The 24,188-nt window shown below is 41.6% G+C and overlaps 3 protein-coding genes across 3 annotated transcripts in view; 2 read left to right on the forward strand and 1 right to left on the reverse strand.

Moving 5' to 3' along the window:
• Positions 1–6,040, reverse strand: part of cactin — a 15,826-nt gene extending 9,786 nt beyond the window's left edge. The window contains exons 1-6 of the mRNA XM_080907250.1: positions 5,607–6,040; positions 3,848–4,448; positions 3,659–3,754; positions 3,339–3,484; positions 3,064–3,226; positions 1,259–1,373 (exon numbers count right to left, since the gene is read on the reverse strand). Coding sequence (XP_080763376.1) covers positions 1,259–1,373; positions 3,064–3,226; positions 3,339–3,484; positions 3,659–3,754; positions 3,848–4,448; positions 5,607–5,905 — 1,420 coding nt within the window. The 5' untranslated portion in view covers positions 5,906–6,040. The remainder of the gene's footprint in view (positions 1–1,258; positions 1,374–3,063; positions 3,227–3,338; positions 3,485–3,658; positions 3,755–3,847; positions 4,449–5,606) is intronic.
• Positions 6,041–6,562: 522 nt separating this feature from the next.
• cdc34b (cell division cycle 34 homolog b) lies at positions 6,563–12,771 on the forward strand. Its single transcript, XM_080907263.1, has 6 exons — positions 6,563–6,948; positions 7,059–7,363; positions 7,480–7,566; positions 8,048–8,145; positions 10,145–10,279; positions 10,829–12,771. Exons 2-6 carry the CDS (start codon positions 7,178–7,180, stop codon positions 11,037–11,039), a joined length of 717 nt encoding a protein of 238 aa, XP_080763389.1. The 5' UTR covers positions 6,563–6,948; positions 7,059–7,177; the 3' UTR covers positions 11,040–12,771.
• A 1,564-nt stretch (positions 12,772–14,335) lies between these two features.
• Positions 14,336–23,426, forward strand: sirt6 (sirtuin 6). Its single transcript, XM_080907260.1, has 8 exons — positions 14,336–14,504; positions 14,951–15,078; positions 17,473–17,655; positions 18,946–19,005; positions 19,918–20,013; positions 20,105–20,185; positions 22,037–22,160; positions 22,312–23,426. Exons 1-8 carry the CDS (start codon positions 14,439–14,441, stop codon positions 22,627–22,629), a joined length of 1,056 nt encoding a protein of 351 aa, XP_080763386.1. The 5' UTR covers positions 14,336–14,438; the 3' UTR covers positions 22,630–23,426.
• The last annotated feature ends 762 nt before the right edge of the window (positions 23,427–24,188 follow it).

Here is a 24,188-nt window from a genome sequence, read left to right on the forward strand (position 1 = left end):
ATCATCCTCCTCAAGGAACTTCTTGACAGCAGGGCCAAAGACCAAGTTGACCCATTCGACAAAGAACTGTCAGGTCACCCAGGCCTTGGGGTTGGACCTCCACATAACCTCGACCCTATCCTTTAAAATTTTGTGTTTCTTGAAGGCACACAGATTTTGTGAGTGGTACACTAGGAGTGGCTTGACCTTACAGTCCCCACTGGCATTAGCACACAGGGCGAGGGTAAGACGGTCCTTCATGGGCTTGTGGCCTGGCATCTTTATTTCCTCCGCGATGATATACGTACGCGGCGGCATTTTTTTTCCAGAAGAGGCCGGTCTCGTCACAGTTGAATACCTGTGGGGATGTAGCCTTCTTGATTGATAAGTTCCTCAAATTTTTTAACAAATTCTTCGACAGCCTTGTGATCGGAACTTGCTGCCTCACCGTGATGCACAACAGAGTGGATGCCAGTCCTCTTCTTGAACAGATCAAACCACCGATGCGATGCACTGAACTCTGGGGAGGTTGGGGGTGCCTCCTGCGAGGACCTTGATGCCGTTGGCTGCTCATTGGAAGCTGCCTTACTTACTGAATCATTATAAATTGAAGACGCCTTCTCGCAAATGATCGTCTCTGTGAGGGTATCGCCAGTCTTTCCCTTGTCTTTAATCCAAACAAGGAGAAGACTTTCCATCTTGTCGTGTATGGGGGTCCTTCCTTTTGGACATGATGGTGGTGCCCATTGAAGGTTTACCTGCTTTGAGGACTTCTTTTTGTTTTTAGAATTGTTCCTATGGTCGAAGGATTTTGGCCATACTCACATGCAATAGCACCAAGTTTCACACCTCGCTCATATTTATCAATAATTTCTCTCTTTGTTTTCATCGAGAGCACTTTACGCTTCCTCTTTTCACTCGCATCACTTGCAGGCCTCATTTTGGATGAATGACAGGCTATAGGCTAATTGCTGTGTTGTTCACGTGGAACAGCGAAGCGCAAGTACGGAAGCCAAGGGGTTGTCACATGATTCAGAAGGCGTCGTGGGGTTTGTAGGCTCAGCCAATCAGAGCTAGCGGATTTCGTTACGCGGGCATTTTGCCGTAACACGGGCAAAAATATTGCCGTTCAGTGCCTTCGTAACTTGAACTTTTTGTGAAACGGGGTATTCGCAAGTCGGGGTTCCACTTTCATTACAGTAATTAAAAAAAAAAAAAAGAGAGAGAATCATATCAGGAGAAAAGCCATTAGAGAGGAACAATGTGACGGGTGTCCTACCAGGCCCTTTTCCAGAGGCCTCCAGTTTTCTCAGTTTGCTGATCTCATCCTCAGTGATGGTGGTCATGTCTCTCCAGAAGTCCACGTTCTTGCCCTGTTCCAACTCCATGTACACCTACCAGAACATTGTGCATGCAGTAATGTTTTAATTATGCTGCACTTTAAGATCAGTACATGTTAACATGCATCTTTTGACATTTTTACAGTAAATATGTATAAATATAGATTTACACTAAACAACCTACAGCTGATTTGCCTCCTTTATTATGTGACATTTATATTGTTAAGACTTGAAGTGTGAGAGATGGTCGCTTCCTAGGTGGCCATACTAGGTGGTAGCCTGCTAAGCATGAGGTCAGCTAATCTGAGTCCCTGAATTGGACTTCGCCACCATGTTTGAAGTGATTCTGACAAATGGAGAATTTTAAAGCAATTACCAATTAACACCATCTGCTGTGTGGATACTTACACTAATCTGTGCTCAGGTATTTTACAAAGTAAAAGTCAATATTCAAGTTAGGACTTAATATTATCTACAGTGCTGTGCAGAAGTCTTGACCCACCCCTTATCTTTATATCATTAATGACATTATTAGAAATGGAAGATTGGTGCAAACGTACATAGAAATTCAGTATATAAAAGGCAAAAAATATACAATTCCAGCAAGCTTGAAAGTCAGTATTTTGTATGACCAACTCTCTTAGACAGCTTTCTTATAATACATAATAATAAGACTTGTAATAAGTAGTCTCCAGGAATAGTTCTCGAGGCTTCTTGAAGGAAATTCAAAGTCCTTCTTTGGATATTTGCTGCCTTTTGTTCAATTCTCTATCAAGATGATCCCACACTGCTTCAATAATGTTAAACTGGGAAGGCCAATTGATAGTGTGTTTGGGATCACTGTCATGAAGCCGTTGCCAATCAGATGCCTTCCAGCATTTTCTTTTCCTGTGTTGATAATTCCGTCAATTCTGACTTCCTGTCCAACACCACTGGTTGAAAAGCAGCCCCAAACTATGACAGCGAGCCCACCATGTTTTACAGAATGTTGTGGACACTGAGTTTTAGACCTCCTCTGTACATGTTAATGACAATTTGAATGAAAAACTTCAAATTTGGATTCATTACTTTACAAGACCTTTTGAACAGATTCAGTCCAGCTCTTGTGTAATTTGGTATACCTAACCCGCTCCTCCCTGTTTCCCTTTCTTCCTTCCTTCCTGCCACCCTTCCACTGAGACAGTTCTTGACTGAAGTAAAGAAATATGCTGTGGAGTAACAAAGTGCCTGAAGATTCAATTTCAAATTGGTTATTTGCCAAGTTGTCTGTCGATGATAAACATGGCACAGATCCATCCCTTGCGTAAGGTAAGGTCTCTTTTTATGCTCGAATGATTCATGGTGGCTTAACAAACAACGATTCCTCTGAGAAAGGTCAGGTACAAGGACTGGACTGAAAATAAGCAAAATAGATGCCAGTGATCAAAGAAGAGCCTTCAGGAAGCCAGGAGAACTATTGTTCAAGAGCACTTAAAAAATGTCAATAACATCTAACATCAGGAAGCAAAATATAAAGAAACGGGATAGTTTAAGAATTTTGCACAGTACTATAACATGAGATTTCATAGCAGTAGCTCATAACGTAGTGAGTAATGTTATGTTTTACATACAGTCTAAACTTGACACTACAAATTGAGCTGGGTTTTTAATATTGTATCTGTATGGGCATATTATGAAACACTGTATTAAAATCAGTCCTTTCATAAACAGAACTTTTACACTTTATTTAAGCACATCTACAAACCTTTATGTCCTCTAGCAAGTCGTCCATGTCAGTGACCGTGAGCCCATTGAGGAACGTGTATGGTTCGTGCATTTCCACTGCCAAATCATCATCTTCTGCACTGATGTACTTCGCCAAAAGGTCGATCGGCTTCGCGCGGCCGTCACGGATTCTAATCTTAGACCTGCAGAGACAAAGAACAAGGGTGTGAAGCAGGGTTAATTAGATAAACAGATGTAGAAGGTGGAGGTTTAAACAAACTGATCCAATCATAGTGGAGTAAGAGCCACACTAACCTTAGTTTGGCCTGATGCAGATGGAAGTTGTCTTCCTGTTCAGCCCAGGTCTTGAAATATTCTGCCTCTTTCTCTCTCTGCAGCATTTCCAGCTCCTGCTCTCTCATGGCCTTCTCTCGCTCCCGCTCCAGACGCAGCTGCTTCACCTACATCAACATAAAGTTGGTGTATAAATATGTCGCTCCCAATCTCTAAACTTAAAACTGATCCTCCATGTTTTGCCTGGGAAGTGAAATTCCATCCTTTTTTTAAGCATTTGTATAAAAAGTCAGGCACTGTGTGAGCACTAATGTGGAAGATTTTTATCCCACAGTTCTTACCTTCTGCAGCTCTCTACGGTTCTCCTCCTGAATACACTTGTTCCTTTCTTTGAGCTCTTTCTCTCCGAGATGACCGATACCTTTCTTATCCAACGCCTGAGGAAGCAAAAAGAACCGTGGATGGGATACAAGGTCTCAAAAGCAGGTTATGACAGGCAAATATCCAAACTTTTGCAGTCAGGAACTCACCTTTTGCCATTTAAATGTCCCCAATAAGTTGTTGTCCCCAAAAGGATTGTCTGCATTGGTGTATCCCAGGTACTCCTCACTCCAGCCCATCTTCTCTCTCCTTTTCTTCTCCTTTGCTTCCTTCTTTGCCAACCTTCTGGCCCTCTTCTCCTCTGGTGTCTCAAGAGCTTTCATCATCTCCTTCTGTTTGTTCCTCTCCTCCTTTTCCTTGAGTGCGCCTCTCTCGCAATCAGACTCTGAGCTCTCAGATGACTCACTCGAACTGAAGCGCTGCTTGCCTCTGCCCCGGTCAGACTTCTCTTGGCTTCTGTTACTCCTCCCGCGCTCCCTGTCTTCACTTTTCTTCCTTCGCTCTCGACTTTTGTCGCTGTCTCTGCCACTGTTCTTGTACCTCTCTTTCTCTCTGTCCCACTCCCTCCTCTGTCTGTCTCTCGGTGGACTCCCTCTCTCAGGACTCCTTCTTCTTCTCCTTTCTCTGTCGCCGCTTCCATCATGGGAGTCAGAACTGGACTGGGATCTTCCCTTTCTCCTCTCTCGGGATGTTGTTCTATGACTCTCCTGTTCCTTTCTCCTCCTCATTTTTGTATTATCTGAATCAGGACTGAGACAGAAAGTGTGATTTAATACAGTAAATGCAGGAATACAATATTAACTACAGAAAAACCACATAACAGGAAACTCTGAGGTCCCGTTGAATACAGTTAAAAACATATTTTTTATTATTATTATTATTATTATTATTATTATTATTATTATTATTATTATTATTATTACATGCAATGGAGTTACCATAACAAGTTGATATAGGGATTATATCTACAGAAGGTCTTTTCATTCACATAAAGACTAACACTAACGTCACTGAACATCAGCATTGCTATCAGTTGATTGGATTACTGTGCAGCAGCCTGGCACTCAACCAAGGATGGGACAAACATCGATACAGCAATATACTGTGCACACATCTCTTTTATGTATATTTTATGCAGTGTCAACAAACCTTATGCTGTACAATGATTTAAACCCTACCTACATCCAATTAAAAACCATACAGAACAACAAAAGATTCAATTCAGAAATGCAATTTGCTTTTCAAAAAAGAAGGGTTAATTTAAATTTAATTCCGGCAATACATTTTTAAAAAGCTGATATTGGGGGAAAAAAACCCTGGTGATCTACGGTAATAAGATGCCTTCTCCTTGGGGAGGGGACCCCGAGCTAGACCCAGAACCCACTGAAGAGATTATACATCTCACTTTGCCTGGAAATGCCTCAGTATCTCCCAGCAAGGACTGGAAAGTGTTGCTTGGGAGATGGGTGTCTGGAATACCCTGCTTAGCCTGCTGCCACTACAACCTTCGGATGATTGATTGATGGATAGACAGAATATCTACGAAGGTCTCACAGGCATGTTGCAGTAAGCAATACTGCGCCACACGCACTGGTGGTATGAGTTCTTCAAATAATAAAACAACAGACACATCTTTTTTCTTCCTTTTTTAAATGTAAGGCCTTGCTCAGTTCTGCAAGTCAACATCAAATTATATTTAGCGCCTAAGCAAAAGCATAGATGCATGCTGATTCCTGGAATTCCCCCCAAAAAGAATAGTTTTTGTTGATGTCCTTTCGCTGTCGCAATTCGGACAGAAAAACGTTACGTTTACGGAGTCACTCGATGTGTTCAAATGAGGCCTGCTACTACCATCATAATATATAAAATCCCAAGTAAGCAGCCAACTCCGCTTCGCAAAGCGATTACCTTGATGACCGACCCTTCGACCTGTTCCTCTGACTCTCTCGCCTCCGGTCGCTCTCCGAGCCGCTGCTGGAACCAGAGCGGCCCCTGTGCTGAGGCCGACGTCGGGCCGTAGAGCCATCGCTGGAGTCCTGACTGCAGGATCTTCCCCTACCACGAGCGGCCGTTTTCCCGTCGGCAGACCGACTGTGGTCTCTCCTCTCATCTGGGGATCTAGACTTGTTTCCTCTAGACTTGTTCGGCCGATCTCGGCTCCGACTTCTGGACTTGGAGCGAGCCCGACGTCGAGACTTGGAACTCATTGCGAACTTTCTCTCAATAGGGGGTCCCAACACCAGTTTGTCGCATAAATAAGATGTAACAAATGGGCCTTTTTAAGACATATTCTGTTCGTACCTGGTTAAACGGCACTGGAACGATTAAAAAGCAAATAATGTCAATATTTCACATTTTTAGGTCATATTAAAAATAAAATAAAATAAAACCGTTACATATTTAACTAGTTAACGGGGCAGCAAAAAGCCCCCCTCGAAGGGGCTTTCTGTGAAATGGCGCGTATTATTTACGTCACGAGAACCTTGAGAAAAATAAACTAGAAACAAATGGCCCGCTGTTTATTAACTGTTGATTTATGAAATCCGCACCCCTCCTCGGAGTACCATCTGAATACAACTGAGAACCGTCAGTGTGTTGAAATAATTTCAGGGTGAAAACAGCTCAGAAGCACGAACAATATTTGGCGTTTTTGTGACGTCAGAAAGTGGCAAATGCAGTTCCCTAAATTCCCTCTCAAATAAAATGTTAAAGAATTATTGCTCTAAAAGCTATTATTTTTTCTGGGTAAATTTAATTTTATATAAACTTATGTAATAAGACAGTTGAATGCGTCACGGCACGCCTTCTTTGCTGCTCTAAAGGGGAAAAATAATGTTGACAGGTGGAAATTGGACTACAAATCCCGCATATCACAGGGCGCCATTGCCTGTTTGTAGAGGAAAGGGGACTCCTTTCAGCAACATTCTTCTCTATCCTGTCTTCTCTTATGGCCGTATGAGCTATATTTTCCGGCTGTTGCCGTAAAGAATTCATGGGTTTGGGTATATAGGTGTGTTTTCTGTCCTAGCCTGGCTCTTGTATGCGGTTAGGAAGTATTCGCGCCGTGCTAGGATCGGTTCGATCTGGTTGGTGAGGTAGGGCTTGTTAGCTAGCTCCCATTAGCCTACAGCTATCAGTAGATTTACGGCTTATATCCGCGGCTGTTCTGCCAGGTAGATCAGCTAAAGCTGGAGGCGCGGGTCTGACACAATGGTTGGTCAGTTGCAGATTTCTCTGAGTGTTGACATTGGTAAATAATTTCTCTGTTTCGGGGACAGATCAACGCCACCTTTGTTTGGCTCGAGCACAGCCTGACACGTTTGGCCTGTTTTATTGTCTCGGTACTGTTGTTGTTTTCAGGGTAGGCTGCTTGGCTTATTAGGCTAACTTTGCCGTGTTCGCGTGAACAGAAGGAAACTGTCCGCTGTTCACTCCAGAATATCCCGACAGCCACCCAGACCACCACCAACAACAACATTATGGCGCAACCCGACGCCCCTCATGTAGCCAGTTCACAGAAAGCACTCATGCTGGAACTGAAGAGCCTTCAGGAGGAGCCCGTGGAGGGATTCAAAATAACACTGGTGGACGAGGCTGATTTATACAACTGGGAAGTGGCCATTTTTGGACCACCAAACACTCACTATGAAGGGGGATATTTTAAGGTAAGAAAGCCAAAGTGGTGTGATTACTTCACTTAATGTAATACAATACACAGGCTTTACTGAATGAATAAAGATTGCCACACAATTCAAGCCCCAAAGGTCTCTTTTTGTCCTAGGCTCGAATCAAGTTTCCTCTAGACTACCCTTACTCCCCTCCGGCTTTCCGCTTCCTCACCAAGATGTGGCACCCCAACATCTATGAGGTAACAACTTGACATACTTGAATGCCCTCCCACTGCTGTTTGTGATGGGAGCAGCTGTCCTAGGCTTGCCTCATGATTCATATGATCAAATACCACTTGCATCATGGGGCCCATTAGACCCATTTAAAAAAATGTGTTTGTTTGTTTTTGAAGCCTTTAATGGATCAGCGCCACCATACATATCTGAGCTGCTGACACATGTTCCCTTAAGGTTGCTGGCAGTTAATTGACTGCCAGCAACCTTAAGGTGTTCAACCCAGCTGAAAACATCAGGTAGTCAATCTCCATAATCTCTCCGTAGCGGGGGATTGGCTTTTTTTTTTTTTTTTTTTTTTTTTTTTATTATTTCTATTTTGTGTGGTGTGTTTAGTATTTTTATACAGGACTTTATCAGATTCTTGTTTTTTAAAAAAGTGCTCTATAACTAAAACTTGACTTAATCACATTTGAAGGAGCTTTCTTTCCCCTCTGTGTCTTTTAGAATGGAGATGTGTGTATTTCTATACTGCACCCTCCAGTGGACGACCCACAGAGCGGAGAGCTGCCTTCAGAGAGATGGAATCCCACCCAGAACGTCCGGTTAGCACTCCCTCATTATCTCTCATGTCTCTCCTTTCTTGGGTACCTCCCGTCTTTGTTCTGTGTCAGCCACTTCAATAATTTACCTGAGTCAGAGTCTTATCACATGACATTCATCTTCATTGGCTTCTTTTTACTTGTATCTAGAAACTGAATCCATATGTGGGCATTCAATGTATTATACACCTTGCTAGTTAAAGCAGTTTGAGTCGCCTGTTGTTTTTTGCAGTATGGAGGCATTATCATTCAGTAGGAAGAGGAAGATATCCTCCTTTATACTGTTTTATTATAGTAGAAGTACATTATCATGCATTGCTTTCAGAGCACAAGTTATTACACAAAAATACAAAAGTCACCATTTCTGAACATGCTGAACATTCAGTGACAATCTTAGTGTTGTTTTACGTTGTTGTCTTCGGACAGGGGTCGGCAACCTGCGGCTCCGGAGCCACATGCGGTTCTTTAGTCCTTATAGTGCGGCACTGCGTGGTTTGGGAAAATAAATTTGAAGTATTTGGCTGAAGTGTATTTTATTTATGTTAGTTTTTTTTTTTTTTTTTTTAACGTGTAGTTCTAAATTGTTAGATTATTGTGATATTGAAATATAAAAATAAAATTATATTCTATTATTTCTTCATCGCTCAAAATAAGCGTCACACTCGCGGAAGCCGGTATACCCGCAGAAACGCCGTGCATTTATCGAGACTTTCAACCCCAGATAGGCCAATTATGGATCTTCGGATCCACATTATGTCAGCAGCTATTCTCCACCGTGAACTAAGTTAAAACAAACTCCGCTCACGCCTCACAGATGACAGCTTACAGTCTTGCGTAAAGATGAAAGTGACTTCGTACAGCCCCGATTTGCAGACGCTGTGCGCAGAGGTTCAGGAGCAGAAGTCCCATTGTAAACATACCACGACAGACCTGACGATGTTTGCATGAACATGCTTTTCAGCATCTCTTTATTGACCACTTTTCACACATGGTTGCTGTACGCACACAGATGGCTGCAGCTTTTCAGCTCACAGTTCGACACACACCAACAACAGCATAGAGAGCACAGACGTTAAATCGGCGAGGCGTGATTGCGGGTGCCGCTCAGGTGCGTCCGCCTCCCCTGCAGCGGCGCTGCAGACCACGCCCCGCCACACACATTAACCAGGTAAAATACATATTTAGGCAGAATATTGTAAATATCTATTTCTTTCTTTTTTTTAGCAACATAGTGCTTTTTTTCCCAATAATTTTTTTTAAAAGTCAGGTCAAGGCTCAAAAAACCCAAAGGCGATATAAGGGTGGCGGCTTACAGTTTTTGTTTGCTACATGGATCATTTTAGTTCAGCTGGGTGTCTTTCCTTTTGTTATATTTCTTTAAGAGTTCAAAATGTGTTAATTACATAAATAAAATTTAGTTTTTGCTGTAGCACTTCATGGATTTCATAAGCAACACACCTTAGTTGTTCACACAAAGTATAAAGGTAAAAAACAATATATACAGTGTTATCTTCATTTTAGATGTCAAAAAGTATTTGTGGCTCCCAGTGTTTTCTTTTGCGTGGAAACCGGGTCCAAATGGCTCTTTTGGTGTTAAAGATTGCTGATCCCTGTCTTAGGACAATAATCCTCCTCAACCTTGTTTTAATAAGATTTACAAAGGCGTAGAGAGGTCTGTTTTAATCAAAACAGTCCAGTGTTCTAGTTGCTCATTGTTTTATCCAGTGCAAGTTACCTCACTGTCATTTACAGCATTTTTGAAAAGTTTAAAATAATCTATCTGCCAGAATAATTAGCATTATATCCATAATTGGAGACTCTTTATCCAAATTTCTAAATTCACCCAATTCTAAAATAAAATGTGTTTTAAAAAATTAACATAAGGGAGAAAGTAGAAATTAGTTCCTTTTTTTTTTTTCTTTTTGTTTTAATTCCCATAACTTGTGTGTTCGTGTCCTGCAGTAGATGCCACGCTGACTGCCACCTTTGTGTTTGCTTCCAGGACCATTCTGCTGAGTGTGATCTCACTGCTGAATGAACCCAACACCTTTTCTCCTGCCAATGTGGACGCGTCTGTCATGTACCGCAAATGGAGAGACAGCAAAGGCAAAGACCGGGAGTATGTGGAGATCATCAGGTAAACAGTTTGCATGATTCACAGTTAAAAGAAATGGTGTAAACTCACTCGCTGTGCAAAACAAAAGTCATTTCATGTCAGATGTATCCTGTAGTTGTAGAGAAGATTTTACTGATTCAGAGGGTCAAACTAATGCCTTGCATCAAGCAGAGAAATACAGATGTAGTGATTGTTGAAACAGCTAAAACTGTCCAGTGCATTATTAAAACTTGGTGAACCGCCATTCTTCTGGGAATAAATGTGTTCAGAAAATAAAAATCTTGAATGTTCAAAGCTGGAGTTCACTCCAAAAAAAAACCTCCAGAGGGAAGTACCTCGGAGGCGACCTAACCAGATGACTGTTGTGGGTGTGTGGACTCTGTACTTGTAAAATATTGATAGCATAAAGGTAAAATTTTGCACAGCTTCATTCATGTAGCAAAAGATCAGCTGACTGTTGGCGGATAAGGTGGGAACTTTTCTTCAGATTTCTTTGATCTTTTATGGAAAGACAGAAAATGATAGTAAATCTCCAGCTGTTTGTAATGACGCCACTCGATCTCCCCTCAGAAAACAAGTGTTGGCTACCAAGGCTGAAGCTGAGCGCGATGGCGTGAAAGTGCCCACTACGCTGGCGGAGTACTGCGTCCGCACACGCGCCCCAGCCCCCGACGAAGGCTCCGACCTCTTCTATGACTATTGCTACGACGAAGACGACGTGGAAGGCGAGGATGGCGACTGTTGCTATGACGAAGACGACTCAGGCAATGAGGAGTCCTGACACGCTTTTTTCCGGCACCCCGATCTTAGCTGACGTGTGCTACCCTTCCTCTCTCTGCCCGGGTTGCCAGATATTCTAGGTTTACAACCAAGAAAGATTGGAAGCTTCCCTCCTCTAAACCAACACAGAGCTTTTTTCCTCTCGCCTCTGAATGCGTCTTGGAGGTTGAAATTGATGCCTTGCTGAGGAAGGCTCTGACCTGGTAAGATTTGCACCAGCACAAAAGTCACCAGTTTCTTCAGTTTTTATCATCACCTAAATCCTTACTTTAAAGAAAATAAAAAAACATAACTCTCACATACCCTGCCGAGTTTCTCAGTCCCATGTATAGTGTAAGGTGTTGTGGGGTTAAAAAAACAAACAAAAAACCCAACTGTCAACAATAGCAACATTTGCACTGGTGCAAACACTTCCAAACATTTCTCAGCCTGTCTTTTGCATATCTTTCTTTCCCTAATTGTAACTGGTTATTGCTCACTGCTAGTTGGTCACAGTGATGAACAGAAGATTGAGGACTTCAAACAGCACGTTTGCTGTGCTGCAAATATTCTGTTTTTTGTTTTGTTTTTGGGTTTGTTTGTCTTTTTTCTCCCCTCTCAAAGTGTCACAGTCTGATCCGCTTTGATAGGACAAGACCTTAATTGTCACATGACGATGTTTTCAAAGTTCCTGTGCATGCCGGAACTTCTTTTCAAAGCTTTTTGTCTCTTTTACTGGTGGACCGTTTATCTACGTCATGATCCGTGTGATGACAAAGACTTCAACAACAAGGACTCTCTGCCCGGAGGACCGGCTGGCTCAATCGGAAGGTCAAATCCTCACGTGAACTTTTTTTTTCTGTTTTTTTTCCTAACATGAAGTTGATCTTTGCCGTGTTTTCTTCTGGTTACTGTTGGATGTATTTCTCCTGTCATTTTAAGTGTAGGGTTGTGTTATTTGAAGTAGTTCAGATTAAGAGTTGTGTAGGATGATCACCAGGGAGTTGTTGGGGCGGAGCTAATTATTGATCAGAATTGCATTTCTCCTCGGGGGAGGTCACTCGCTGATGGGCCCCACTTGACCCAAAGACCAAAAGAAGTGTGTTTTAAAGAAAGCCCAAAACATTTGGTAACTGTTTGTCGCACTCTGTTTGCTCTTTGTGTTCTCTCTTGCAAGCTTGTTTTCATTTTACTGTTTTCTTCAGATAGATGTTATGCCTGTGTTTTGTTTTTTTTGTTTTTTGCTTGAGAATGAGTTATGTGATGACGAGATTATTAGGTTTGATTGACAGAAACAATTGTAGGTATTGTCTCATAATCTATGATCCCACACTTCTCAACAAGGTTCTTTCTTTTCTTTTCTTTTTTTCTCCTGCCAGTCCTCGGAAGTGAACAAGACCATCATGTTTTATTCTTCCATTGCTATTCTGTCTTAGTTGAGATTGGACTTTTTTCTTTTTCTTCTGTGTGTGTGTGTGGGTGTGCTCTGTGTGAACCTTTTCATCAGCAATATTGATTGTTTTAATTAAATTGGGAAGTCATACTGAATTTCTCAGGATAATGAATTACATGTGACACAACAATTGAGAAAAAGTAACTATTTTCCTCTTTCGGTGGTCTTCAGTGTTGGTTTGCATCTTTAACAGGAACCGTGACAGATATGCACATATAGCTGTATGAATGATTACTATGTTGTTTTATTCACCTGTGTATTTTTTTTTATTTTTCAGCTATTTAAAAACTGAAAAAATAAAGATTTATTTGGAAGAAAAAAAGACCCACAGAGCTTTTTCTTCTGTTTCACTTGATTTGTATGCCTGCATTTAAGCGGGTTACTTTTTGTATTTTAAGAATTTTTGATATTTTGGTTTTATTATTAGCAAAGCTGCATAGCTATTTGTAAAAAAGGTTACTATAAGGTAAAGGCTGCTTTTTCTTCTTGATTCCTTAATACATAATTGGGGCGATTGTGGCTCAAGAGTTGGGAGTTCACCTTGTAATCAGAAGGTTGCTGGTTCGAGCCCCGGCTTGGACAGTCTCGGTTGTTGTGTCCTTGGGCAAGACTCTTGGTGGTGGTCAGAGGGCCCAGTGGCGCCAGTGTCCGGCAACCTCTCCTCTGTCAGTGCGCCCCAGGGTGGCTGTGGCTACAATGTAGCTTGCCATCACCAGTGTGTGAATGTGTGTGAATGGGTGGATTACTGAACGTGTAAAGCACTTTGGGGTCCTTAGGGACTAGTAAAGCGCTATACAAATACAGGCCATTTACCATTTACAGGTTTCATGTTGGAGCATGTGGGTCTGACTGTCATGTTATTTCCATTATTATCCACTGATTTCACAATAAACTGCACCGTTTGCTTCACAAGCTGTGTGCAGCAGCTCTCAATGTGAAGATATATTTTTATTTATTTCTAGTTTATTATGTTATTCTTATTTTGTGCACTTCTGCGTACTTTGTGCTACAGAAACAGTTATAGTACCAAAACTTTTTCTGGAGACGTATGCTTATGCTTTTCTTTTTTGTAACTTTCATCTATTCGCCTGATTGGTGGGAATCAAACTCAGCAGATTTAGACATGACTGTAAAACACAGTGATATAAGCAGACTGAGTGGTATAGAAACAAGCAGGCACACAAGCTGACACCAATCAGAAACTGCTTTGAATATTTCAAATATTTTTAAGCATTTCAGGCAAAATCTTCACATTTTCTGCATTCACATTGCTTTTTTTTTTTTTTTTTTTTTTTTTTTTAAAGTTAGTTACTGTTGCCTCACTTGATATTTTCTCTTTTTCTGACTATACTCTATAAACTGTAGAGATGGTTGTGGGGTAAAATCCCAGGACCAGCTCATCTAGAACCAACAACTGTTACGTTCAGAGTCCCTAAATCACTTTTCTTTCTCATTCTGATCCTCAGTATGAACTTCAGGAGGTTGTCTTGACCATGTCTGCACAAATAAATGGACTGAGCTACTGCCATATAATTGGCTGCTTAGATCTTTCCATTAAGGAGCTCTGTGGCGCGCCTAATAAAGTGACGGGGAATTGTATCTATAAAACAGTCTTCATTCACAATGTAGTGCTATTAAAATGATTTTCAAATAATAATGTTAACTCAATTTATTACAAAAAATTTGTTTATTTCTTAAGATATCCATCATTTTGTTTATTAACTTTAATTTATTAAGAGACCTTTAGCATCCGTTGGTATATATGTAACAACTTGGAGGTTCAATGTGGAACGTCTTCTGAACACAGAGGTGAAGTCTTAATTTCCCAAAGTCCTTGAATGCAGCATCACCCAGTCGCTTTTTGATGTCGTCATCGTAACTATCGCTTGGTAAATTTTCGCCGCCCGGACAAAACACGACTAATTTTATTAAAGAAAAAAAAACAAAAGTACACTACCGTCTGCAGCCATGTCTGTGAATTATGCAGCTGGACTCACGCCGTACGCAAACAAAGGTGTCTGCGGACTTCCTGAGGTAATTGAAGCTTTAAGAGCAGGTCGCTAGCAGGTTAGCCGCGGACGTTTGTCGCATAGTACGTTTGGAGAGCTTGGTCTTTAAAAACGGCAACATCCGAAAGTAACACGAAGAGCTTCTGTTTGTCTCCAAGCATCGGATAATAATCCACGAGTAATATCACATTAGTTATACGTATTTTATTAGGAAGTGCACAGATCGTATACTGATACTATCTTCAGCACACACGTATAGATCTGAAAGCTACAAGGGGAGGGGGTTAGAGGAGTCACAAATACCAGTACTTCAAAACTGTCAGTGTTTCTTTTAAATCAGTGCTGAGCTGTAATAAACTGTGTTACAGCTGTGTGCTTGTACCTTTTGTCAAACAGACTTATTCATTGTAATTTGATTTGAATGTGGCTCTCGGTCAGCTCTTGAAGTCGCGTTTTTCTCTTCTGCTGCAGCACTTTGATAATCCTGAGGAGCTGAAGGCCAAGGTGGAAACTCTAGCTCAGCTGATTAAAGAATCTCAGTACTTGGTTGTCCACTCGGGAGCTGGGATCAGCACCTCGGCAGGTATCCCCGACTTCAGGTGAGACAAGAACAAAAGTGTTTTTTTGTTGTTGTTTTTTTATGTTGACGTGCAGTTTTTTGCATAGATTGTGCACCTCTAGGCCAAGTTACATTTTCTTTTAGAAGTGCAAAGAAGGAAATACAGTTCCAACAAAAACAAATATTATGTTTGTTTTCTGGAGCCCAAATCTTAAGAAAAGAAAACACAAGACATACTTAATTTATCTCAGATTTGGGAAGTTCTTTTCTTACAGCAGGTCAAAATCATCACCATCATCACCTTGGCAGATGATACAGTTGGGACACTGAGTAAAATGTGAATTAAAAACACAGTCTAATTATTTGCAAATCTCATAAACCCACATTTTTTTCACAACAGAAAAGGAAACAGTTAAAGTGTTTAAATTCAGACATTTTACTACTTCGCGTAAAATATTAGCTAATTTTGAATTTAATGGCAGCAGAGCAAATCAAAAAATTTGCAGTCACATGCTTTGATTTTAATGATGCACCAGATGTTTTTCCACCAAGACTCTTCTACTGTGAATCTATGCCATTGTGATAGATGCAGTATCCACAGAAGATGCCGCCTAGTTGTTAATTAAAATATATGTAGCATCTGATTGTTTTGATTTTATGAAATCTGAGTTGCAGTTAAGAAATTTTATCAGTTTAAAAAAAGTCAGTGTTACCGATTCATTCCGATTATTATAATGCTGTTAATTTAGAGTTTTGATCAGCAGTGATTAAAACTGGCAGTAAAACCTCACTGTTGCTTAATGATAAAATCTTCCAAGTGTGTTTTATCCTTTGAGCCCGAAGTTGGCCAGTGTTGCTTCACGGTTTTGTCACTGAATATTTTTCAGATGGAAATTTTATGCTTTAATTGACCTTAAAGAGTGAAGTCATGAAATTTAATAGGCAGCACAAATGAATGATTCTGATTGTTTGTTTGTTTTTAATTTGTTTAATTGTTCTCTTATGATTAGCACATATTAGCATCATCAAATATCATAGCTACAGAAATTGTTACTGTGTGCAGAAAAGCTGTGTTGTGCAGTCATGAGCTCCACCAACTAAGAACAGCCATGCACCACCACCCACAGGATCCAGAAATAGCTATCAAGCTGTCAATCCCTTCCATGTCTGGGCCGGGTGAGGTTTCCTGTGTTGAGTCCAATTAAGTCAGGACTACGACAATATTTGATTGTCTTTGAACCTTGTTCTTGAAAGTCGGAGAGGTCAGGAGATAGAGAAGGTCATCTACCAATTAGTAGGTTGGTGGTTCGATCCCTGGCCGCTCCAGTCTGCATGCCAAATATTCTTTGGCAAGATCCTAACCCCAAATTGGTCTCCAATGTAAGTAAGCGCTTAAGCATAAGGGGAAAAAAGTGCTTGTGTAAATGAGGCATGTTGGGAGAATAGAAAGCACTATATAAGAATCAATCTATTCACTGTGAGCTGAGCATTTCTGATATCTTTTTGGTATTTTGGGAGATGTAACAAGCACCTCTCGGCTTATTCTCCTGTTTCTCTTGTAGTACCGTGATTTGAGCAGAGGAGGGTGGTGCTTGCTTACTTCACATAAGGTCTAGCACTGTGTAACACGCACTGAAAATATAATGGAAAATACTTCTATTGTCTACTTAGATTGTCTTTGGTACTGTGGCAAATGTTTGCCTCCCGAATGCAGAGATGTGGAGCGGATAGAGGTCTTCATTGTAGTCATTCAGTTGTACTATAGATTATGTGAATTCACACAAACGCATAAATACTCGGATGTGAAGGCAAATTAATATTTCATTGCTTCGCCTGTCAGCCAGGTGGAGTTGACCTTGGAGGGTTTATCATTAGAGCCAAGATTAAAACATACACATAAAGCTCACAAATGCAAACTGTGTTCCCTCTGCTGCTCAGACACACATAAACATACGTACTCCAGATCAGAAGAAATTCAGCTCATTAAGTTACTGTTACTGACACCTTAATACGTAAATGTAACAGCTTCACAGACTAATGTCGCGCAGCATCGTTCACGGGGTGATTAGGGTGTTGTATGCGATGCACGCATCACTCCCTCACTGCCGATGAGGCTTTGAGCCGGTCGGCTGAAAGACGGGGTTTTTAAAGTCCAAGCTGAGAGCAAAAGATGAGACATGTGGTTGTATTTTTGGATTTGTAGGATGCGCTCTATCGTCTGATGCTTAATGATAAGTTGCATGCCCTCAGAGTAACTTGGCAACTGTCACGGTGTTAGACAGCTCCAGCAGCGAGTGTACCACTGTGTTCATCCAACCATTCAGACATCCACAACTGACAGATAATCACAGGAGCAGAAACGGAACAATTTCACATTGAACATCATCCACATAGTCAACAAAAGTTTTCCTCTCTAATCTTTATTTTCTTTCAGGGGTCCCAAGGGTGTGTGGACTCTTGAAGAAAAGGGTGAGTCACCTCATTTTGATACTACATTTGAAGATGCTCGCCCAAGCTTCACTCACATGGCTCTCCTGGGACTGCAGAGGGCAGGGTACCTCAAATATCTCATCAGCCAGAATGTGGATGGCCTGCATGTGCGATCAGGCTTCCCCAGGTAATTTAAATCGTGGAGACATTGCTATTCTCTATATGCGACTATACAGTATATGTCAGATCTTAAGAATATCACTAACTTTCACGATGAATGCTTTGGAGCTGAAGCAGAATGAATGGAGGAGGTGTAAAGTAGCTCTTTAGCTTTCAGCCTGACTTGTTTATGAAATGCATGCAGCAACCACATTACTGTTGTTTTCCCCCAATCATATCAATTCATTCCCACATGTGACTCATTGTGTAAATTTTGAAGCTGCTGCTGTGTGATAACAGCTGCGGTGAATAGCTTGAAATAATTTTCAGTGCAATGGAAAATGTTTGGTCTGAGTCTGGGTTACACAGCCATGTTGGACTAACCCAAGGCCAGGAGTCCTATTTTTAATTCAGCACATACATCCAGCCTTTATGCATATTGGAAGGGTTGCTTTCCCTGGAAGCCGGGGGGGGTTTTTCGGGGGGTTTTTCTAAGCCTTCCTCCACCCTCGGTCAGGTTTTTTAAACGAGACCAGGAAGCGTAGCGGTGGTTCTCTGAGGAAATAATTAAGCTGGCGAAGGAAACCAGTTGGGCCTAATCGGCACAGGTGGCAGGTGATGCTCAGAAACTAATATGAGTGCTCAGAATATTTATAAGAGTCCAAGTTGAAAAGAAGGATAGAGAAAAAGTTGAGCTGTAGTGTCCTCACATTACAGGGTTTTTCCTGGGTCGAAATAGCCTTTGTTGGATGTTATGTACGGTAACAGGCCATGAATCGGTGGTATTTGGCTGAAATATTCACAGGTTTTTATTACACTATATTGGCAGAAGCATTTACTCAGCCATTCAAATCATTTAATCCATTGCCACAGGTGTATAAAAAAACAGCACCCAGCATGCATCATGGTGTGGGGGGGGCCCACATGAGCGAGTTTGGTGTGGAAAAATTTGACCCACCTACACAGAGTCCTGACGTCAAACCAATAGGACACCCTTGGATGAATTAGAGCGGAGACTGCAAGCCAGGCCTTCTCTTCCAACATCAGTGTCTGACCTCACAAATGCACTTTAGGAAAAATGCCAAAAAATTTCCATAAGCACTCTTAAACCTCGTGGAAAGCCTTCCCGGAAGAGTTGAAGCCAGGATGTCGCTCAGGTTCATATGGGTGTAGAGGCAGTGAAACCTCAGTTAACGAATCTACTTTAAAAAGTATTTTATAACATTGGTGGTTATTTAGTTTCAGTTCTGGCACCAAAAAGTTATATCTGCGTTGGCGACGGTGAATAACACGAATATCATCTGCCTCTCTCTGTCAGGGATTTGTTATCAGAGCTTCATGGGAACATGTTTGTGGAGGAGTGTGAGAAGTGTGGCAGGTATGTGCATGCACACAAACACAAAAAGTTACATTTTGATAAAAACAGCTTGTCTTACATTGAATTCACATTTCATTAGGCGCTTGTTTGGCAGTACCAGCAGCAAAGCACAAGGCTGCCACATAGTGCGTAAAGCATGCAAATAAGAGGATCTGTTTATGTTTACTGCTTAAGAATGCACGTATCCAAGGAGTCCTGCACCTTACATTTCCTACGGTCACAATGGACTTTCTACCATCTCCCTCCTGGAATTTGCACACAATCTACATGGGTAATGTGTTGATCAAAACATGCCGTGGTAGTATTCCTCTTTATGTATTCAGAGGAGTTCCATAAGTACACAGATAGTTGCTCAGAAGAGCCCTGAAGCAGATGCCCCGCAGCAGTAGAAACCCCATGCTGGTTTCCACTTCCAGCAGGTAAAAACAAAAACTGGCAACACTCAAAGACGTAAATGTAAGGAGTGGTTCCCCCTGCACACGTAAGGGATCCTAATGTGAAATGAATCTGGAAAGAGCAGGACCGCAGCAGCTTAATCCACACTCACTATCTCCAAATGCTCTCAGTAACATTGCAGTGACTTTACTTTGTTCCAGTGACCTTCAAAGTTGTTAGATTACCGCCGGGATTAGGTGGAAAAAAAGGGGCTTGAGAATTAATGCATGTTTAAACAGGTCTGCGAGAGTTTCATGATGTGGTTAAATCCCTGAAATCTTTAGAGAACCTTTTTGGAAAGTCCACCGTTTAGGTCTAAAAGACGTGTGGTTTGAAGTAGCCACTGAGTGTCAGGCTTTGTGTAAAATTAGACCTTGCTTTGATGCCTTGGGAGCAGCTTGATCTTCTTTCTTGTAATTCATGTAAAGCTGCTGTGGACGCACTGAGAATTAAATGGAATTCTTGTTGGTTTTCCAGGCAGTACGTCCGAGAAAAGGTGATCGGTGTGATGGGCCTGAAACCGACAGGACGCTACTGTGAGGTGGTACGATCCAGGGGGCTCAGAGCGTGCAGGTGACACATGCGTAGGCTTGTGCATTTTAAAGACTCGAAAAGTGAGTCATTGTTGATTTATTATTTCCTTTGTGTTTCCTTAATACTAAAGAGGGAAGTTGATCAGCACTATACTTGACTGGGAGGATGCTCTTCCTGACAGAGACCTGAACAAAGCAGATGACGCAAGCAGGTGAGAGGTGCAGTAGTTTGAACTCCTTTTTTTACTTTATATTGTAGATGTTCTTTGTTTAACCATCTGCTTTGATAAGGCGGAAACAGAAAATGTATGCTCTTTTCTGTCAGAGTTCCTCTGACATGTCTGGGTTTTTTTTCTCAATATAAAGCGAAAGCAGTAGTTCAAACACATCCTGTGAACTGAAAAATGTGGAAACTGTTTGATGATTTGCTTTAGCCTTCTGTGGCTCTGCTATTGCTCCTGACATGCAAAGAAGACCTTATTTGAAAACCTTTTTAGGGATTATATATGCATTGCAGTGCGCTTTGATGTCCCCATTTTCCTCTGGAGTGTGAACATTTGCATTCTTTCCCTCTGCAACAAAAAAACCCTCTTATTGCTTATGTGTCACCTTGATGCGCCGTTTGTAATGGATGTATTATTACTAACTAAAGTACAAAGGGGAGATTTGGAGCTCTGACCATTGAACTCTGAATTATGTGTTCATGGCAGCGGAAAAAGGTGAAAAATTACCGAGCTGTAATCAATGTGAGGTTTAGCTGCAGTTCATGCAGTGGATTTGTCCGGGCGCAGACCTGGGAATCCGTCCGTTGCACCGGTTTGAAGATGAAAACGACCAAATTTGTCTGAGCTCAAGCGAGCAGGGGACAGCACAGTGCAGGAGTTCAGCATGTGTTCATTGCACAGCTGGAAGTGTTGCGTGTGATCAGACTGTATATACTGAAATTTGATTTCTGGCTTTAGTTGTGTTTATTTTATTTGTGGTTTAGGATTGGAGCTGCATACACTAAGTATCTGTTTTAGTATCTGTTTTATTTATTTGTTTGCCATTTTTGCCTTTGTGACTGTAACAGCCGAGGCCAGAGGGAGGGACTGTGTGTTTGGTTTGGACTGCTTCTCACATATGAACACAATATCTCTTGACAGCCTTGAGCGGATTTCTTCAAAGTTAGAACAAACTGATTAGAATTCATAGTGAACGCTCACTGGAAACGCTCAGTGTGGCTTTAACAAACAGCACAAGTATGTTATAGAATCAAATTGCAAAAGCTGTAGTCTGAAGAGTAACTCACGCGCTGTACCTTGACTGGCTGACATAGAAAGTGCCTTGAAGCTGACCTTGCCATTCATTCAGTTTCAGCCAGGATAAATGAGCTTTAACTGCCTTTTTACTGACAGATACAAACGTATATATACACGGGCCAAAGACGTGACATTTTATCGAGGTGTATAGTTTCTGTTCATTCATTTTATGACATTGTGGAGTTTATTCTATAAAACTTATTTTTAATTGAATAGATTTTCATTGCATTCAAATATATATTCTTTAACAATGTCAGGTGCCTTAGCTGCCTGTTGAATGAACAGATTTGGACGACTAAAAATGCTGTTCAAATGATAATAAATTTAAAGTAAAAAACTGTGGAGCGGTTTTCAGCCATCCGTCTTCTTCTGGTTATCCAATTCGGGGTTGCGGGACAGCTGGAGCCTATCCCAGCTGCGAGCTGGGGTACACCCTGGACAGTTTGCAAGGCTGACACGGAGATACAGACAACTATTCACACTCGTATTCACACTTATGGCCCATTTAGAATCACCAGTAACCTAACCCCACTAACTTGCATGTCTGTGGACTGTGGGAGGAATCTGGAGTAGTTGGAGAGAATTAGCCCCGGCACAGGGAGAGCATAAAGTAAAAGTCAGGTGGTGCCACTGCAAGAAATGACACCTAAATAAATGAATAATGCAATTTAACACTGTAAGATAATCTATTGGATATATAGATTGCATCAATTATGTACGAATGATGAAGAACTGGTTTGTGTGTGGCGTCGTCCTCTTTAGACGAGCGGACCTGGCTCTGACTCTGGGCACGTCCCTGCAGATCAAACCCAGTGGAGACCTCCCACTCCTCACCAAGCGCAAGGGTGGCAAACTGGTTATTGTCAACCTGCAGCCGACCAAACACGTGAGTGTCATGTATGCAACACCAACACATACAAACGCATGCACGTGTAATTATTTACCTTTGAAGTGTTGAGTGATTTGTGTAAATGCTGGAAAAAACACTGATTATTATCAACCATTACCTCAATGGCTGCAATTTTCTGTGAGTGCAGGACAAGCATGCACACCTGCGTATCCATGGTTATGTGGACGACGTCATGAAACAGCTGATGGAGCTGCTGGGACTGGAAATCCCAAAGTGGGATGGACCAACTGTCTGCGAGAGCTCCACAGCTACCACTGAGACCACCGCCGATGTCAAACCACCGCGTGGAGTTACTGCGAAGGAAAAGGTGGAAAAGAACTTTGTTAAGGAGGAGAGGAAAAGAGAAGCTTCACAGCTAACGGACGATGGAAGCGTTAAGGAGGAGACAGTTTCAGTAAAGAGGGAGAGAGCGGACCTCCCAGTGGAGATAAATGAAGAGAAATAGCCTCAGGTGCTCTTTCTGAAAAGCACGCCACAAACCCGTCCACAACAGAACCTCACAGCCGAAGGTGATTTGAGCTGTTTCACGGAGGTCAGAGCTTCTTCTCATCTGGAACAAAGACTTTTCTAGTGCTGTAGTGGGTTTTTTAATCAGAGATTTCTGACACTCCCCTTGCTGTCATGTTAAGCGGCGATGTGAAACTGATGCAGCTCGAGCCTGAACGAACTCTTGAGTTACAGAGAGGATGTAAAAGTTCCTCCTGCCACAGTATGGGGCATCTCGGGCAACAAGGTGTTTTGCTTTAGTTGGAGAGCAGGGCTGTTGCAGGTGGGATAATGAGATGAGATCTGGAACACTTCATGACAAATATAGTTTTAATCAGGTTTGTAAGATAGCTGCACCATATTAAAGCTTTATTCATAGCCATGTGCTCCAGATCTCATCCCTGGAGACCTTGTCTCTAAAGACTCTTTAGTTCAGTAGATAATGAAAAGGAGAAAGCAAGCATTTAGAAAATATGAATAACAAGTATCTACTTTGAGTTGAGGGAAATTTCAGTTTTGATTCATAATCATGCTGTATATTTTTAGGAAAATATTTATAACTCAGGATAAAAGTACTGTGCTCTCAGTTTGTTTGTTTGTTTCATACAGTTTGTATATGTTTTGACAATAAACACCAAAAAATCTGTGGAACAATCTGTATACAGTGTTGCTTAGTGGAGATCAGCATTTGAGAGAACCTGGACTAAGCTGTGCTGTGCTGGGATAGTGTGTGACTAATTGTGTTTGCTGTGATTTTACACCTCTGAGGTCAACATTTCAACACTTTAGTAATGTTCAGATTCTCTCTAATTGTGTATCGCTGCTTTATGAATGAATGCTGTTATAAGGTCTATGGCAGAAATGACCTCAGTGACGAAAGGAGAGAAGAACATCTGTTTTTTTTCCCACCCCCACCTAAGTCAAATTGGTGCTGCATCTGGATTGCACTTACCTTCTCTATTTTATGAAGCCAGAATATCCATTTTGTGTAATGGGTCACAGGTGTTTGCAAAGGTAGATAATTACTGCGGCAGACGCGTGGCTGCTTGGCTGTTTCAGTCCATTAAGGCACTTGATCTGACACACACAGAAGCAACAAATGTTAAAGCTAAAAACACAACAGCTGCAGACACAATGGCATACACTTAAACTGCCTGAATGTGAACGGATCATTATCAGAATCAGAATCAGAATGGGTTTATTGCCAGATGTTGAGGTTTACAACATTAGGAAATTGCTGCGGTGCTTCAGTGCAAACAATAAGAATTAAAGTGCTATGTAGAAAGAAAGATATGTGCATGAGATATACATGAGATATATACATGAGAATAAGAATTATGAGTGCTACGTAGAAAGATATATACATGAGTGCAGGTGGTGATCAGTGCCAAACATGAAATGATGCAGTGACACAGCGTAGGGTCATGTGTTAGTGGCGGGGACAGTCATGTGGTTATTGTTCATGTGTCCAACAGCAGAGGGGAAGAAACTGTTCTTATGGCGAGAGGTTCTGGTGCG

This window comes from Rhamphochromis sp. 'chilingali', assembly GCF_963969265.1.
Source record: "Rhamphochromis sp. 'chilingali' genome assembly, chromosome: 16".
NCBI classification, from domain to species: Eukaryota; Metazoa; Chordata; class Actinopteri; order Cichliformes; family Cichlidae; genus Rhamphochromis; species Rhamphochromis sp. 'chilingali'.